The sequence below is a fragment of the Chenopodium quinoa genome, unplaced genomic scaffold (assembly GCF_001683475.1).
Source record: "Chenopodium quinoa cultivar QQ74 unplaced genomic scaffold, ASM168347v1, whole genome shotgun sequence".
Classification (NCBI taxonomy): Eukaryota; Viridiplantae; Streptophyta; class Magnoliopsida; order Caryophyllales; family Amaranthaceae; genus Chenopodium; species Chenopodium quinoa.
In genome coordinates, this window is record NW_018742966.1 from 979,207 (window position 1) to 997,902 (window position 18,696).

Below are 18,696 nucleotides of genomic sequence, written 5' to 3' on the forward strand. Positions count from 1 at the left end.
AAATTTGTGAGGTTGAGTGACTTCTACGATTGTTTATTTTGTAGGTCCATCACTTTAGTTAGGAGGTTGGGATTAAGTCTTGGGTGCATCTAATTAATGTTTTCATTTCTGATTGATTTTGTTGAAGCTAACATTTTGGACGTTTTTGTTTTAATATAAACGTTCCGATTTTAAATATACGCGGTACATTAAATTTATATTTATGTAGTTTATTTTTATGTCAATTAGTTTAGTTTTATAGAGTTTAAGAGAACGTTTATGATAGATCTTGTATCATGATTACATTGTTATTTTACATTGTTATACACATTGCTAATTCACTATCAATACCATTTTCTTGTGGTTTTTGTTATTATTAATTTCGGAATTGTGTAATAGTTATTGAATAGTACTTAACTATGTAACACAAATACACAATGAAGAGAATATTTTGAAATATTAATTAGAATAATTATAAATATAGGATGGCAAATAAAGATAAAAGTTGGGAAATTAAATGAAGTGTAAAGTTTATAAATAAATTATACTCGATCTGTAATATAAATATCCATATCAATTATCATTCCATCATCCAATATAAACAACAACCATTTTTACTCATTTTTTTTATTGATAGGTGATGAGGAAGCATTGAATCAATCTAAAACTAATTGATATTTGGTAATTTAGAATTCCATATTTGGGTTTAGATTATATTCCAAGGTAAGTATATTTTGTGGCCCGGACTTAATTATTTGGTTTTATTTTATAATTTGTTGATTATTATTTATTAAGATTTAAGAATATTCTTGACTGTGATATGGTTTTGCTCTTGACTAATTTATTCAATTTTGAGTAATAAAAATTTTGAGTAATAAAAATTGATAAGTGTATGTATTGTACATTTGTACATGTTCATTCCTTATAATTTTGGAATATTAAAATTAAAAATAAAAATAAGTCCCTAGGCTAGGGTTTGTAGTCCTTTGCTAAGGTTTGTGGTATCCTCGTGGTGTTCTTGTGGTATAATCGTCCTGCCCTTGATCGTGTATTGGGAATTCTTGCTTGATTTTGGACGCTAGTTCCTATAATGGCGTCTGAAACGGAGTTAATCAAAGATTGGGAGAAATTCAAATTGACAGATGAAGAAAGCACAATTATTGGCAATCCGACTGAGACTGATGGAGATATTGGTTCGACGGATCACCTAAATTTGGCTCTTGTGGGGAAATTATGGAATGTTAAAACTTTTAATGTGGAGGCGATGAAACGTACTTTGACCTTCGTGTGGCGATTACAAGATAATCTGGTTATAAACTCGGTGGATACTAATCTTTTTGTGTTCCAATTCTTTACGGAGGAGGACAAACAAAGGATTATTAAGGGGAGCCCATGGTTTTTTGATGGAAAACTGTTGTTGTTGAAGAACATTGAAGGCAGTGAACAACCTTCTGAAGTGGTGTTCCATAACTCACCAATGTGGATTCGACTAATGGATGTCCCTTTCAATAAAAGAAATCAACATGTAATGTACGATATTGGGGAATCGCTAGGTGGTTTTCTTGATTTTGATGATGCCAATCCGCTAGGTTGGGGGGAATTTATGCGCATGAAAATTATGGTAGACATTATGAAGCCCTTACGAAGAGGGATTCTCATCTCTATTGGCACATCGAGGACAAAGTGGATCGATATTAAGTATGAGAGACTGGAAGATTTTTGTTTTTTTTTTGCGGTCGATTGGACCATACTGATAGGGATTGTTCTGTGAAAGCAGAGGAGGGGGCTAGTGGAAGTGAAGTGGTATATCAATACGGCTCGTGGCTCCGGGCTTCACCTGCAAAGCCCCAACAGAAATCTTTTGCAACAAGGGAGAAATAAAGGAAGTGGTCTGAGAGACTGAAGTCAGGGAGTGATGGGCGAAGCGCAGGGTATAACACTCCGAAATCAATTCGATTGGGGCCGATTGGTGCTGCAAGAAAGTTACTATTCTCGAGCACAAATGACCACAATGCAGACCAGCAACCAAAGGAGAGGGAGGCCACTCTAGCGCTGGTGTTTGATGAGGCAAATGGACGGGAGGTTTTGCGCCCACTTGGTGTTACAAGAGGTGAGAGTGCTACTACTCTGGGGTTGCAGGATAACAAGAGTAGTGAGCAAATTGTGGAGATGAGTAGGGTTGAAGTAATTAAGGGGGGTTGTAGTGGTGTGGGAGATGAGGGAAGTGAGTTAGGAAATAATTCAAAAATGGGGGAAAGTAGGGGAGTGAGAACAGAAGGGGGTGGGATTGACTCGGGTGTGGGGCTGAGGGAAGGAGCTGAAAATGTGAGGGGGACAAAAATACAGGGGAATAAGGGCTTGAAAAGCTGGAAGAGGGTGGAGAGGATGGAAAAAGATTATAGTGGCATGGTGGCAGGATCGAGTAGTGAACTGGCAGGGAATGCTATTCCTGTAAATAAAAAAAGAATTGCTCTGGGGGTGGACAGTGAGGTTGGTTGTGAAAAAAAGAGGAAAGTGGTGATCACTGAAATTACTAGAGACAATCTAAAACAAGTAGAGGGTAGTGGTATTGACCATGCCCTCGAAAAGAAATGAAAATTTTGAGTTGGAACGTCCAAGGGATTGGCAACCCTTGGACGGAACGTACTCTCCGAAACTTATGTTGGAGAGAGAGGCCGGAGGTGGTGTTTTTGATGGAGACTATGGTTGATGCATCGATCCTTGAGAGAATAAAAAGAAAATGTGGCTTTGTGAATGGAGTGTGTGTGAGCAGTGTTGGAAGGTCGGGAGGGATGGGTTTTTGGTGGAGAGATGTTGATGTAACTACAATTTCTTATTCTACGCACTATTATATGGCTGAAATTTTAAATTCCGAGGGTAATCCAAGTTGGAGAGCTGTGGGAATTTATGGATGGCCAAAAACTGAAAATAAGCACAAAACTTGGGAGATGATGAAATCTCTTAAGACCTCTTGTAGCATTCCGTGCATTATGTTTGGAGACTTTAATGAAATTTTGAGTATGAATGAGAAAGATGGTGGGGCTGTTAGGCGGGAAAGTCTTATGGATGCGTTCCGGGAGACTATTGATGAATGTGGATTGCGAGACTTGGGTTATATGGGTAATATATTTACTTGGCAGCGTGGTCGCACACCGGAGACTATGATCCGTGAGCAATTGGATAGGTTTCTTGCTGATAGTGGGTGGTGCTCCTTATTCCCGAACTTTTCTGTGAGACATCTTCCTAGAGAAGAATCTGATCATGCACCCATCATTGTGGATACGATAAATTATTATGAGAGGGGGAGGAGAAAAAAATCTTTCCATTTCGAGGCAATGTGGCTATCCAATGATGAGTGTGCCTCGGTGGTGTCGAAAGCTTGGAGGGAGGGATGCGGTTTGGAAGCTCATAGTAGAATTGTTGGTTGTGCTCGTGCTTTGAAAAGGTGGGCAGTGAAATCCTTTGGTGCTACAAAGAAAAAAATTAGGCTGCTAGAATCGGAGTTACTGGTTGCACAAGGGGGCAGTGTGGATGCCTCTATGATGAGCAAATGTGAGCGTATTGCGAGTGAATTAGCTGAGATGCCTCGCTTGGAGGAATCTTATTGGTTTGCAAGGTCTCGAGCCAACGAGATGAGGGACGGTGACAAGAACACTGCTTACTTTCATCATAAAGCTAGTGCGAGAAAAAAGAAAAACACGATCAAGGGGTTACTGGATAGAAATGGGGTATGGTGCACTGATGAGTCTGGGACAAGGGCAATAGCAGAGAATTATTTTGCTGATCTGTTCTCTACGAGCAATGCCACGGAGATGGAGGCTGCGATTGGGGGTTTGGAGCGATGCGTGTCGGAGGATATGAACACGACATTGAATGTTGAGCCAACCGGAGCAGAAATTAAAGATGCTTTATTCCAAATGCACCCTAATAAGGCGCCCGGTATCGATGGTATGCATGCTTTATTTTTTCAAAAATTTTGGCATATTGTGGGTCTCGATATTATTACTCTTGTCAAAAATTGGTGGAGGGGGAATGTGAATATAGAGGATATTAATAGAACGTGCATTGTTTTAATTCCTAAATGTAATGAGCCGACAAATATGTCAGAGTTTAGACCTATAAGCTGTTGCAATGTCATATATAAAATAATATCAAAGGTGATGGCAAATAAATTGAAACCGCTCCTTGATGATATTATCTCTGTCAATCAGAGTGCTTTTGTGCCAGGTCGGTTAATTACTGATAATGCCCTTGTTGCGTTCGAAATTTTTCACTCTATGAAGAGAAAAGGGGAAGGGAAGGATGGGTCGGTGGCGTTGAAACTTGACATGAGCAAGGCGTATGATAGAGTGGAGTGGTGTTTCTTGGAAGAAGTAATGTTGAAGATGGGTTTTTGTGCCGAGTGGATTGGAAGGGTCATGAATTGTATTCGGAGTGTCTCTTTTTCTGTTAAAATCAATGGTGAAGTGGCGGGTTCTGTAATCCCTACTAGGGGTTTGAGGCAGGGTGATCCGATATCCCCATACTTGTTCTTGTTGTGTGCAGATGCGTTTTCGACAATGTTGAAAAAGGCCGCGGTGGAGAGGAAAATAAGGGGGGCAAGAATTTGTTATGGGGCTCCTAGAGTATCACATTTATTTTTTGCTGATGATAGTATCCTATTTGCGAGGGCTACTCTGCAGGAATGTTCTATGATAGCTGATATAATCAGTAAATATGAGAGAGCATCTGGTCAGAAAGTTAATTTGAGCAAGACAGAGGTAGCATTTAGCAAATGTGTTGTGGGTGATAGGAGGCAAATAATTATTGATACTTTGGGTGTTAGAGAAGTTGAAAGACATGAGAAATATTTAGGCCTTCCGACGATTATCGGAAAGTCTAAAAAAGCCATTTTTTCGATTTTGAAGGAGAGGATCTGGAAGAAGCTTAATGGGTGGAAGGAGAGGCTATTATCAAAACCGGGGAAGGAGGTTCTAATTAAAGGAGTAGCCCAAGCGATTCCAACATATATGATGAGTATATTCAAGATTCCGGATGGTCTATTAGAGGAAATTCATACTCTCCTCAATCGATTTTGGTGGGGCTCTAGAGTGGATGAAAGAAAGCTCCATTGGCAGAGTTGGGATAAATTATGTCAACCTAAATCTTTGGGTGGCATGGGGTTCCGTGACCTCAAGTGTTTCAATCAAGTGCTCCTTGCAAAGCAATGTTGGAGACTGCTCTTCAATACGAAATCGTTACTTCACCAAATTCTCAAAGCCAGGTACTTTAAAAATTCGAATATATTGGAGGCAAATAGGGGCTTTGATCCTAGCTATTCATGGAGAAGTATGTGGGGAGCAAAATCGGTGCTTCGAGATGGTCTAGCATGGAGAGTGGGTAATGGGGAGAATATTAAGGTGTGGTCGGATGGGTGGTTGGTAAAGGAGGGTGTGGTAATTTACCCATCCCGACCCCCTACTGCTGATGCTGATCTGCGAGTGGCTGCTCTGTTATCTGAGTGTAGAACAAGCTGGGATGTGACAAAAGTTGAGGAGCTATTTGATCATAATGTGACAGCTACAATACTAGCCACCCCGTTATCTTCACATATGATGGGGTATTCTATGTACTGGTATCTTGCAAAGAATGGTGAATACTCGGTAAAATTCGGGTATTGGCTAGCGAAAATGGGTGCTAGTAATGTAGGAGGTAATGTGGAAGAGGAGGAGTTGTGGAAGTCGATTTGGAAGGCTCGGGGACCCCCAAAACTGAAGCATTTTCTTTGGAATGATGTGAAAGGGAATATGGCGGTTAAAGAACGACTTGTGCAGCGTCACATTATAACTGATGCAAGCTGTCAGTTTTGCGGTGTAAGGGAGACTCTGATCCACCCATTGCTGGACTGTGTTATTGCTAAGGAAATATGGAACCTCGGTGAGTATAAAGATTTATTGCATGATGCTCCTCGTACAAGCTTTACTGAATTGTGGTCTTGGCTAGGTAGGAAGGTGGAGGCGAGTGAGGTGTGTGCCATGGCGGCCTTAATGTGGGCAGCGTGGAAAGGGAGAAACATGATGATGTTCCAAGGGGAAAGGCCAAATGGGGTGATGTTAGCTGCGGGGTTCTCAAGGCTAGTACAAGACTATAATACATATGCTGAGAAGGTGCTGCAAGCCCCTACTGTTCTTAGCAATGTTGCTGCTTCTGTTGCGAGTTGGAGGAGGCCTGTTGTGGGTCGTATCAAAGTGAACACTGATGCTCACGTGATGGTAGGTTCGCTGGTGGGATTAGGTGTCGTGCTAAGAGATGCTGATGGTGTTATACTCGCTGCGGCAGTGAAGAAAACGTCTGGAACGATCCCAGAAATTGCAGAAGCAATGGTTGTACGCTATGGTGTAATGCTGGCTGCGAGATTAGGCTACAATTCAATCGAGATTGAGACCGATTCTTTGAATGTGGTGGCTGCCCTGAAGAGCTCAAGAAGAGGTGTCTCTCCGATACACATTATCTATGATGATATTAGAAACGATAGCTTTTCTTTTAGTTTTTGTTCTTTTACACATATTAAGCGATCTTGTAACACCGTTGCCCATTTAGTAGCAAGGTGGGATACCGGATGTAACTCTGAACTTGTTCGCTTAGGTACCTTTCCTCAAAGCATAACAACTTTGGCGGAAATAGACCTCGATTAATAATATCTGGCTATCGTTTCCCTCAAAAAAAAAAAAAAAAAAAAAAAACATGTTCATTCCTTATTTATTCAATTTTGTCTAATCCAAAAAGTAACATTTATTGCTACAATTAGTGTTCATCTTGTTGTCTATGATTGACTGCAATACTTTCTTAAAGTCTCCGAGAATTGATATTTGGAAAATTTAAATCAATGAAATTTTTATTTGCAACCTTTTGATGAAATTACAAAAATCAATTCTAAATTTTCAATTTGAATTCTAAAATTGTAGGGTGCATGAAGTTTGAACAAGTTTTTGTGAAAATTGTGATGATACTATTAATTTTTTAAAAAAATCCGAACTTATATTCACCATTTTTTCACCCATCATACCTTGTATCAATAATGCTTCAAAAATTTAGACCATTAAATTAGGTGTATGACTCAAACACTCAATACACGTGATCTATACTAGCGTATATAATTATACATAAGACGAATTGAATAGTTAAATTCGATAATAATGGAATGTATAGTCATTAATCAATGTGTGGTTTGTTTGGTGAGCGCAAATTGGTTGACAATGGGTGTCACCACGTAGACTCATCACTCATGGAATTAATTTGTTAAGGACTTCATGTATATATAGTTATATACTATATAGTTAAGAGTCTTATGACCTCTACTTTAATTTAGACAACATTGTATGCTAATTAATTAACTACGGATAGAAACGTCTACGTACCCCATGTCCCCATGCCATTATCTTCCATTCACATCAACTTCATTAAATTTGCAAACGGAAAAAAAAATAAAAAAATTTGATCAAGCGACCACATCGTGTAACATTTTCAATAATTGCCATGAAGTATAGTACTCGTACTGTAAATAATTTGACAAACTTATACTCCATCCAGTTTTTTTTTTTAATTTTTTTTAAATAAAATAAAAAAGTAAGAAGTTTTGACTTTTTTCACGATTCACATAATTTACTTTGATTAACGGTAGGTACTTGTTGAAATCGTCTCAATAAATTACTTGTTATTAATATTTATTATTAATAAAGGACCACCTCAAATAAAGGCTTAAGCTAATGGTAGTAGTTTAAGTTTTGTATTGACATATATATCCTTTTTTTTATTTTTTATTTTTTTTTTCGAGGAAAGAGGAAATACTACTTAAAATAACTTAGGGCCCGTTCACATTTACTTAGTTTCAGTTCAGTTCAGGTCCAATCAGTTCAGCTCAGTAAATGTGAACAGGCCTTTAGAAGTAAATTTTGACAAAATTGACCAAGATATTTGAAAAAAGGGAGGAAAAAAAAAAAGACTCAATTATAAACCGATTTATTGTTTCTTAAAGCCACAAACCATAATTAATCATGTATTTTATTAGGTGTTACAAACCATAATCAATCATGTATCTTATTAGGTGGTAGATAACAACCATAAATTGACTGCTTTATTACAATTTATTAGTTTTGATCTTAGTCTAGTGCATAATAATGATATCACATTTTATTAGATTCCCTTACTCATTCCCTCCTTTTTGAAGTGTTTATTTATTAACTCGGAAAATTAATTCAAACTAGATTTTATATCAATAAACTACCACCTTATAAAATTTGCCTACTTTATAATAAACGTATCGATTCATTATATCTGTCTTACGTACCTTTCTTGCCTCTTTGGACTAAAGGAAACAAGCTATCTTATTACGAGTAGAAGATGTTGCACCATACTTTAGTCGAGTTCCAGGAAATTTCACTCCCCATGACATTTTGGGAGTATACGATGTTGCCATTTTATTGAGGATACATTTTGGGAAGATATATTTATTTCTATCTTTTATATTGTTTCCTTATTTCTAGTAACCTAATTAAGGTAACTCTAGGGATAAGAGTTGTATATATATGTTTTACCCCAATTAATGAAAGTTAAGCCGTGAGTTTATACAATTCTACATGGTATTGGAGCAAGGTTAAATTTTTTTTTTCTCTGTTTTCTTTTCCGTGAGTTCGATCATGTCCGGCGAACCTCCATCTCCTCCCACCAAAATTGAACCAACTTCACCGTTTTACCTTGGACAGCAAGATCGGCCTGGGGATTACATTACCTCACAACGTTTAAAGCTTGACAATTTTCACGAGTGGTCTCACGCTGTCCGGATTTCCTTGTCGTCCCGGAGGAAGTTCGGTTTCCTTGACGGTACAATCACCTCCTTCTCACCGCCGTGCATGAAGGATGATTGGGTTACAATTCATTGTATGCTCGTTTCTTGGCTCATGAACACCATCGATCCCGAGGTAAAATCAATGCTTTCTCAATATGATAATGCTAAGCAATTGTGGGATGATTTACATGAAAGATTTTGTTTAGTTAATGGTCCAAGAATACAACAATTAAAATCGGATATTAATCGGTGTGAGCAAACAAAATCTATGACAGTGGTTGTGTATTATAGCAAATTAGCAGTGTTGTGGGATGAGCTTGATAAATTAGAACCTTTAATTACTTGTACTTGTGGGAAGTGTACGTGTAGTGTAGGCCGCCAGCATGCTGATCGGCGTGATGGAGATCGTCTCCAACAGTTTTTGCTCGGTTTGTATTCCGAGTACTATGCCCCTGTTCGATCTAATTTGCTATCTCAGGATCCCCTGCCCTCTTTGCTTAGGGCGTTTCAGCAGGTGTCTCAAGAGGAGAAGGTTCGGAGTATTTCTCGGCAGAAGGAGGACCCTCCTGCTCTCGACTTTGCTGTGCAAACCGGAGCCGGAAGGGGTCGTGGTGGCGGCTCTGACCGACCACCACCGGTTTGTGAAAAATGCAAGAAAGGGGGACACGATACCTCGCGTTGTTGGTCTGATAAGGTTTGCAATTTTTGTAAAAAGCGTGGGCATGAAGAGTCTCGGTGCTATGATAAGCATGGGTGGCCGGAAGGGGCTGCTAGCAGCCAGGGGGGGCAGCCTTCTGCTGGCCGTGGTCGCGGAGGCCCGGTGAAGGCCAACGCGGTTGTTGGTGGTGGTTCAAGCTCGGATGACTCGACCTCTTTTGCCTCGGGTCGTCTATTCTCAAGTGAACAGTGGAAAGCGATTACGGGATTGATGGGTAATGCTACAATTTCGGATAATCGGTTGAGTGGTAAGTTTGATGATACCTCTTGGATTATTGACACAGGAGCTACTCATCACGTGACCGGAGAAAAACATTGGCTTTTTGATACAAAAAGCTTCGAATGTCCGGTTGGTTTGCCCAATGGAGACACATTGTCGGCTTCTCTTATTGGCTCTGTTTGTTTATCGAACAAGATTACTCTCACCGGAGTACTCTATGTTCCTAATTTGAGTTGTAATTTGATTTTTGTTTTGCAACTCAATGACGATCTTAATTGTACTGTCCAATTTAACTCTTATATTTGTGCTATACAGGACCAAACGAAGGAGCTGATTGGAACGGGAACTAGGAGGGACGGATTGTATTACTTTAGCAAAACGGATTCGGTGCATCATGTGATTGTTGCAAATTCAGAGTTGGAGTTGTGGCATCGTTGTATGGGTCATCCTTCCGAGAAAGTAGTTAAGTTGCTTCCCACAGTTAGTAATAAAGCTTGTTTAGATAAAGGGTGTGAAGTATGTATGCGTGCTAAACATCCTAGAAATAGTTTCCCTTTGAGTGATAATAAAGCATCTAGAATTTTTGAGAAAATTCATTGTGATTTGTGGGGCCTGTATAGACATGTTTCCTCATGCGGAGCTCGTTATTTTTTGACAATAGTCGATGATTATTCTAGAGCTGTTTGGATTTATTTATTGAATGATAAAACGGAGGTTTTCCGTATGTTTTTGATGTTTGTTGCCATGGTAGATAGACAATTTTCTCAAACCATAAAAATTGTGCAAAGTGATAATGGTACAGAGTTTAATTGTTTGCGTGATTTTTTTTGATACTACGGGCATTATTTTCCAAACCTCGTGTGTTGGTACTCCGCAACAAAACGGGAGAGTTAAGAGAAAACATAAACACATTTTGTCTGTTGGGAGAGCTTTGAGATTTCAAGCCAAATTACCCATTTATATTTGGGGTGAGTGTGTTCTTGCCGCGGCTCACCTAATTAATCTTACTCCCACTCCGTTGCTACAAATAAAACCCCATTCGAAATTCTCTTTGATAAACCCCCTATGTTTGATGCCATACGTACTTTTGGGTGTTTATGTTTTGCACATAATCAGAAAACTGATGGGGATAAGTTTGCTAGTAGAAGTCGAAAGTGTGTTTTTGTGGGCTATCCCTTTGGGAAGAAAGGGTGGCGTTTGTATGATCTTGAGTCTAAGGTGTTCTTTGTGTCAAGGGATGTTAAATTTGTTGAAGATGTGTTCCCTTTTGCTACTCCGGAAGATGTTAATATTGCACCACATATGTTTGATTCGGGTTTTGATGTTCATGATGATTTTGTTGAGTTTGAGGACCTTTACATTGGTGAGGTGCCTAGTGTGCGAGTGTGTGACAATGGGGGTGGCACGGGGTCAGACCCGCAGGTGACACCCGCGGGCGCGGGAACGACAGCACCCCAGCATCAGCAGGCTACTGCCACCCCGCAGGAAGAGCCCGCGGGCGCGGGGCTGCCAGCAGATCAGCAGCACGAGGCCGCTGCTATTTCACGACCTGTGCAGCAGCCCGTGTTGCTGGTTGATGAGGCTGCCAGCCAACAACAGTCTTCGGCCACCGTGGATGATAGTAATGCAGGGGCAGCTGCTCCCTTGGGGCGCGGGTTCCGAGAAAAATTTTCGAATGTTCGACATCGAGATTTTGTGACTCACTCCGTTTTTGCTAACAATCCGGCTCTCTCCACTCCGTCTTCCAACACTCCTTCAGGTACCCCGTATCCTTTAGCACATTATATAAATTGTGACAAGTTTTCTGTGAATTATTGTAAGTTTCTGGCAGCTATTGTTGGTGGTCATGATCCGAAATCTTTTAAAGAGGCCATGACACATGCAGGATGGAGGAAATCTATGCAAGAGGAGATAAGAGCTTTGGAAGATAATGATACATGGACCTTAACGCATCTTCCCCCCGGTAAACGTGCACTAGGGAGTCAATGGGTGTTTAAGACAAAATATTTGTCTAATGGTGATATTGAACGACTTAAATCTCGGCTAGTTGTTTTTGGTAATCATCAGCAGGAAGGCATAAATTATGGTGAAACATTTGCTCCAGTTGCAAAGATGACAACGGTTCGGGCCTTTCTTGCAATTGCAGCATCAAAGAATTGGGAACTTCATCAAATGGATGTGCATAATGCTTTCTTGCATGGTGATCTTGATGAGGAGGTATACATGAAGTTACCTCCCGGGTTTGAAAGTGAGGATCCTACATTAGTATGCCGCTTGGACAAGTCCTTGTATGGGTTGAAGCAAGCACCGAGGTGTTGGTTTGCAAAGCTAACTGCAGCTTTGAAAGGGTATGGTTTCATTCAATCTTACTCTGATTATTCCCTTTTTACGTATACTAAAGGCACCATTCAGATTAATGTCTTAGTATATGTTGATGATCTTATAATTTCTGGTAATCATTCCGCTGCACTAGTTGGTTTCAAGGCTTATCTTAGTGATTGTTTCAAAATGAAGGATCTAGGTCCTTTGAAATATTTTTTGGGCATAGAAGTTGCTCGTAGTGCTTCAGGTTTATTTTTGTGTCAACGAAAATATACGTTATATATCATTTCTGAAGCAGGTTTGTTAGGGGCAAAGCCGAGTGGTTTTCCCATGGAGCAAAACCACAAGCTCGGTCGTGCCACAGGTGCGTTTCTCGGAGGCATATCGTAGGTTGGTTGGTCGTTTGATTTATCTAGGGGTCACTAGACCAGATCTAGCATACTCCGTACATATTTTGTCTCAGTTTATGAAAGAGCCACACATTGAGCATTGGGAAGCAGCTCTTCGAGTCGTTCGTTATTTGAAAGGCACCCCGGGTCAAGGTATTTTGTTGAGTGCTTCTAGTGATCTTACTTTGGAAGGTTGGTGTGATGCGGATTGGGCGGGGTGTCCTCTCACCCGTCGTTCTATCACAGGTTGGTTGATATTTTTAGGTCATTCCCCTATCTCTTGGAAGACTAAAAAGCAACCAACAGTGGCGACTTCATCTTGTGATGCCGAGTACAGGTCTATGTATGCAGCTACTTGTGAGCTCAAGTGGCTTAAGGGTTTGTTGCTAAGTTTGGGTGTCCATCATCCTAAGGCAATCAAGTTATTTTGTGACAGTCAATCTGTTTTGTACATTGCAAAGAATCCGGTCTTCCATGAAAGGACCAAACATATTGAAATAGATTGTCATTTTGTGCGGGATGCTATTATAGACGGCTTAATTTCCCCATCGTATGTTCATACAACTACTCAATTGGCCGACATCTTCACGAAGGCTCTTGGGAAGATATATTTATTTCTATCTTTTATATTGTTTCCTTATTTCTAGTAACCTAATTAAGGTAACTCTAGGGATAAGAGTTGTATATATATGTTTTACCCCAATTAATGAAAGTTAAGCCGTGAGTTTATACAATTCTACACATTTACATAAACTTAAGACAAATTAAGCCATCTCTATAGTTCGACAAAAGACGAACTTGTAGAAAATACGTAGGTATATGAACATGGACCCATTTTACGTCTTTTTTGTTCATGAAAATATATTGCAATACAAAAATCCTTGGTTTAATTGAGGTAAAATAAATTGGAGAATGGAGACCAAATAATAGAGAGATGATAGTATACACAAAAAGCACACGTCCTGTAAATTTGCCATTATGCTGCCTCTTTAAAATCATAGCAACTAATTTAGGCCCACCTATACCAACTAATAAAAGCCTTTGGTCCCATTTGTCTCCCTTTTGAGCATGGTGAAAAATGTGGTTGTGGTTTAACCTAGTTATTACTATGTAAAAGGATGTGTTTCATTCAATCATTCTGGCAATTAATGCCAAAAAAATTAGGAGAATTAAGGAGAAGCTAAGGAGTACATGAAATTAGAATTGAATTTTGGAACTATGAACTATCAATGCTTTTGTTTTGGAGCCATATAAGTGATGCTATCAAGTGAGGGTGGATAGGGACTTTCTCAAACAATGACCAAAACTCATTTGTTCAAATATCTTTATCAAACAACTCTAAAGTATCTTAGCTCCTTAAGGATTTTATTGTATAAGCGAACTTGTGTAGCTCCACATCTGCAAATTAGAGAGCAGATTTATTAGCTAACGACTGTTACTTAGTTTCCATTATTCAATATTATTTTATATAATAACTAAAACTTATTGTCCATCACCAATATGTATGAATTATGTGTTTCTTTTGTAGGAATGGTCTCAATATAATCCAAATTTTGCTCACCTAACAAAAATTAACTCCTTATGCAAAACATGTTGTTCCACAATTATTAGAAGTTGGCGATACCTCATCTACAAATTTACCTACAAACACGATAATGAACTTATTTATCTTATGGAAAAAAATTGTGTGTGAGTGTATGACCTATAATAATCACTTATTAAATGTGGTTAATATTTAAAAAGATACTTGTATATTTTTGTCTAAAGATGATGATAACCCCAGTTTACCAAGATAGAACATAAACTCCCACGAAGAAAAGGAGCAAAAAAGAATCACAAGCACTGGATGGACTTTGGTTAAAGCCTAAAGATTATAAAATGGGGTGAGAATTTAAACCCATAACTTATCATCCATAGCTTTCAGCCTTTTCACTCTAAATCAGTAGACTAAGGGCATGTTCACATTTACTGAAATGAGATGAATTGAACTGAACTGAACTAATTGGAGTTGAACTGAACTAAACTGAACTGAATTGAACTAATTGGAGCTGAACTGAACTGAATAGAGCTGAAATGAATATTTTTTGAGAGAAGGAAATTAAGAGCTGAATTGAACTGAACTGATTAGAGCTTAACTGACCTGAACTTATTGGAGCTGAACTGAACTAAAACAAGCTGAAGTGAACAGGCCCTAAGACCTCATAGTTCAAAGTGCTAAGTTATGCAACACAAACTACACAAGCCAACAACTTTTTATAAACCAAGTGTAGACAAACACAATAGTGGATTAAGAGTTTAAGACCAATCCATTGTTTCATTTTTACTTTGGCCAATCTAGTGGGAAAATTTTTACCTACACCCCTATGTAGGTAGCTCTACTTACACCCCCTTCCATCACAGTGACGTCATCTATCTTATATTTTTTTGGATTTTGAATAACATATTAAATGTTCATTTTTATGTATATAAATGTTCAATTTTGTATCATTAAATGTTCAATCCTGTTAATGCAATTTGTTATATTCAAATTAGTATTTTTTTTTCCTTTTTTATTTTTAGATAGTTTTCTTATTAATTTGTCTTATTATTTAGTTAAATTAATAGGCTTAATTTGAAAAAAAAAAATATCTTTTAACGTAGAATAAAATTAATTCAATTACAATTGTAATATCATTTCAAATAAATACATACTCATTGTTTCTTAAACATAAAAGGTAACTCTTTTAACTTTTCAAATGTACAAATGCTTAATTTATTAAAAACAATTAAAAAAGTGCAAAACTTAAACTTCAAAAATGTACATATCATATATATGTGCCTTACACAATGATTATATTTTAATTCAATATATTTGGTATAAATAAAAAGTTTATATAATCATTATCCTTGTCATACGGTTATACCCCTTCTACTCTTATGATGTTTGTGCATTTACCTTTATACATATCTTTTTCTCAATATATACGTAATTGTCTTCAACTTTTTTAATTCCATTGTCCTATGTAATAAGAGATCAAAATATATTAAAGGAAATGTTAGTAACAATAAAAAAATACACTATAAACAAAGCAGAATGATTAAAAACATTTATAAAAACAAATTTGAACACGTTGCCAGAAAATGAACATAGTTCAATATGAGAATGAACAAGTATTAAAATATATATGAACATACCAAAAGTCAAATGAACATCTTCGATACGAGAATGAACAAGAATAAAAATTTAATTGAGCAATTTTTAATATAATAAAAAACAACACTACTAGGATTACGACTATTTTCGACGGAAAAAATCCCTCGAAAACACCCTAATTTTCGTCGGTAATAGTGTTTCCGACGTAAAAGTGGCGTCGTAAAAGTGTTCGTAGGAAATTCGACCTTTTCCGACGGAAATTTCTGTCAGAAACCCTGTATAAAAAATAATAAAAAAAAAAAAGCTCACGGTCATGACCACCACCAACCCGCAGCCCGTACCTCTCCACCAGCCCCAACCCCACCCCACACCCTCACCTCCCCCTTTTTCTCCACTATCCGGCACCTCTCCACTATCCCCAATCCCACACCATGACCACCACCAGCCCAAACCCCACACCACTACCATCGTCCACCACAAAAAAAATCGAAAATAAAATTAACCAAAAAAAAAGTAACCACCACAACATGTAGATCTAAAACAAAGAAAAGGGGCGGAAGAAGAAAGAAGGGGGGGTTAGGGTTAGGGTTTGATTTTTTTATTTATTTTTTTAAAAAGCTATATTTTAGTCGGAAAATCAGTCGGAAATAATATTTTCTGTGCGACGGAATTAAATTCATATTGGCCATAATAAAAGAACAAACCCGAGTAAAAGTACACAATAATAGTTTTATGGTACGTAGTATTTAGAAATCATGTACAACCCATATTGGCCATATAGCAACAATACAATGCATACATATAGAAACACTAGAAGTCATGAACATTACATATACGTTCACAATAATACATACATACGTCTTATAGATATGTGGTGAGATCAGTGGCGGACTTGGGCTTAGACCTGGTGGGTCAAGTGACTCACCAGGCCCAAAAATTTTTTTTAAGTTATTTTAAAAAAAAAAAAATTAAAATCAGTTTTCCCCAAAAAAACCAAACACGAATTCAGTTCAAGACTTCAAGCCCTAGCCTTCTTCTCTTCGCGACTTCGCCTCATCTCCATTCTTCAGTTCGCCTCTTCGCTTCGCCCCAGCCAGGCAGCCACCGTCTCTTCGCCTGGTGGTCGGACGTCGGTGGTCGTGGACTCCGTCCTCTTCGTGGCTTCTCGCATAGTCGCATAATCGCATTTCGAAATCGCTACTCGCTAGTAAGTTGATTTCTAATTTTTATTTTTAATTTCTAATCTTCAAATTTATTCAGTCTAATTAGTTAATTTTATTAAACTTTGGTTTAAACTTTGGTTGATTTGTTAATTTGTAGTTGGCTGTGCTGCTGAATTGGCGAATTGCTGTCTTGCTGAGTGCGTGCCTCGGTGCCTGAGACTTGAGTGCTGCCGACTGCCGTGCTGCGGTGCTGGCCGACTGCCCGTGGCCCTATTGCAGTGCTACTCCGCCTGCTCCGCTGCTCGCCTCCGCCTAGCAAGGTAGGTAATCAACTAATCATCAATTGATTCTTTTTGTGAAATCTGTTTTGTGTAATTGTGTTTTGTGTAATTGTGTTTTGTGTAATTGAAATCTCTTGAACTTATTACTTATGTGAAATCTGTTTTGTGTAATTGTGTTTTGTGTAATATGTTTATGTGATTATGTCATTATGTGAAATTGCTTGATTTAGACCATTTAGTTGAATATTTATTCAAATAATTTTTCTGGGGAATATTGCTTGATTTAGTTCAATATTTATTCAAATTTCAGAATGAAGAGAAAACGTACTCCAAATGAAATGCAAAACATTACTAGCTTCTTTGCTAAAAAGAATCCTACTCCAACTTCTCTTCCACATCCAACACAAAATGAACAAACTATAACTCCACCTCAAGAAAGTGAGCAACTTTCATCTCCATCTCATTATTCAACTCAAAATTCCCCTCAAAATGAACAAGGCCAATGTTCTCCTAATGCCCCAATCTTTGGAGAAAGATTAAGTGAACATGAATTTGCTAATCTTCCACAAGATCCAGGAAAGAGGAGAAAAATGAGTCAATTTCATAAAGATGATAGAGATTTAGTGAGAAGAATTTACATTCAAAGAAAGCCTTGTCAGCCCAAAGACTTTACATTTCCTCAAACTTCTATTTTTGGCAAAAATCGTCGCTTTTGTGCTAAGTGGTTTGATACTTGGACTTGGCTTGAGTATAGTGTGGAAAAGGATGCTGCCTATTGTTTCCCTTGTTATCTATTCAAGGATGAAAATGCCTTTGGAGGTGATGCTTTTGTTAGTGATGGTTTCAAATCATGGAATCGATCGGATTTAATAAGAAAACATGTCGGTAAACACTTGAGTGCACATAATAATGTTGTTTTAGCTATGGATTTGTTCAAGAAACAAAATTCAAGCATCACACAAGCCTTAACAAAACAAACCGCTGAGAGTACAAATGCATATAGGACGCGACTTGAAGCTTCAATTGAATCTATCCAATGGCTTTTACTCCAAGGGTTGCCTTTCCGTGGTCATGATGAAAAAGAAAGTTCCTTAAGAAGAGGTAACTTTCTTTCACTTTTATCCCTTATTTCCAAAGGTTGTCTTTTGTAGTATTATATGAACATTTGGTTGTATTTTGTACTGTTTGAATATTTGGATGTATTTTTTAGTACTATTATTTGGTTGTTCGGTAATTTTTTTTTTTTTACATACTTGATTATCGATTGTGACCCACCAATCGGAAATTCCTGGGTCCGCCACTGGGTGAGATAGAAGGTTTTGTTGAATGAACATCACCCATCCGCCCATCGCATTGTTATTTTATACTCGTATATATATATATATATATAGGCATCGCAGCAAGCTTGTTTTACCTTCATTCAGTCTTGCGACTGACAGTTTAAGTCTGAGCAACATGACCCGACGCCAATCCCACAAACTTCACCTTCTTCTTTGCAGTATTTTTTGCAAGTACCTTTAATGCAAACTCTTTCCGAGCAACATGCCCCGACGCCAATCCCACAAGTTTCACCTTCTTCTTTGCAGTATTTTTTGCAAGTACCTTTAATGCAAACTCTTTCATTGCAACAAGCCCCCTTGCCAATCCACAAGAATCACCTTCGTCTTT

General features: G+C 38.2%; 1 protein-coding gene across 1 annotated transcript; it reads left to right on the plus strand.

Annotated features, from left to right (window-relative positions):
* The first annotated feature begins 17,339 nt into the window (after positions 1-17,339).
* Positions 17,340-18,179, plus strand: LOC110729042 (zinc finger MYM-type protein 1-like). Its single transcript, XM_021908744.1, has one exon. It carries the CDS (start codon positions 17,340-17,342, stop codon positions 18,177-18,179), a length of 840 nt encoding a protein of 279 aa, XP_021764436.1.
* The last annotated feature ends 517 nt before the right edge of the window (positions 18,180-18,696 follow it).

Bases quoted from the DNA above. Each gene is read 5' to 3' on its own strand.
- LOC110729042 (XM_021908744.1), top strand. From the start codon at position 17,340: ATGAAGAGAAAACGTACTCCAAATGAAATGCAAAACATTACTAGCTTC.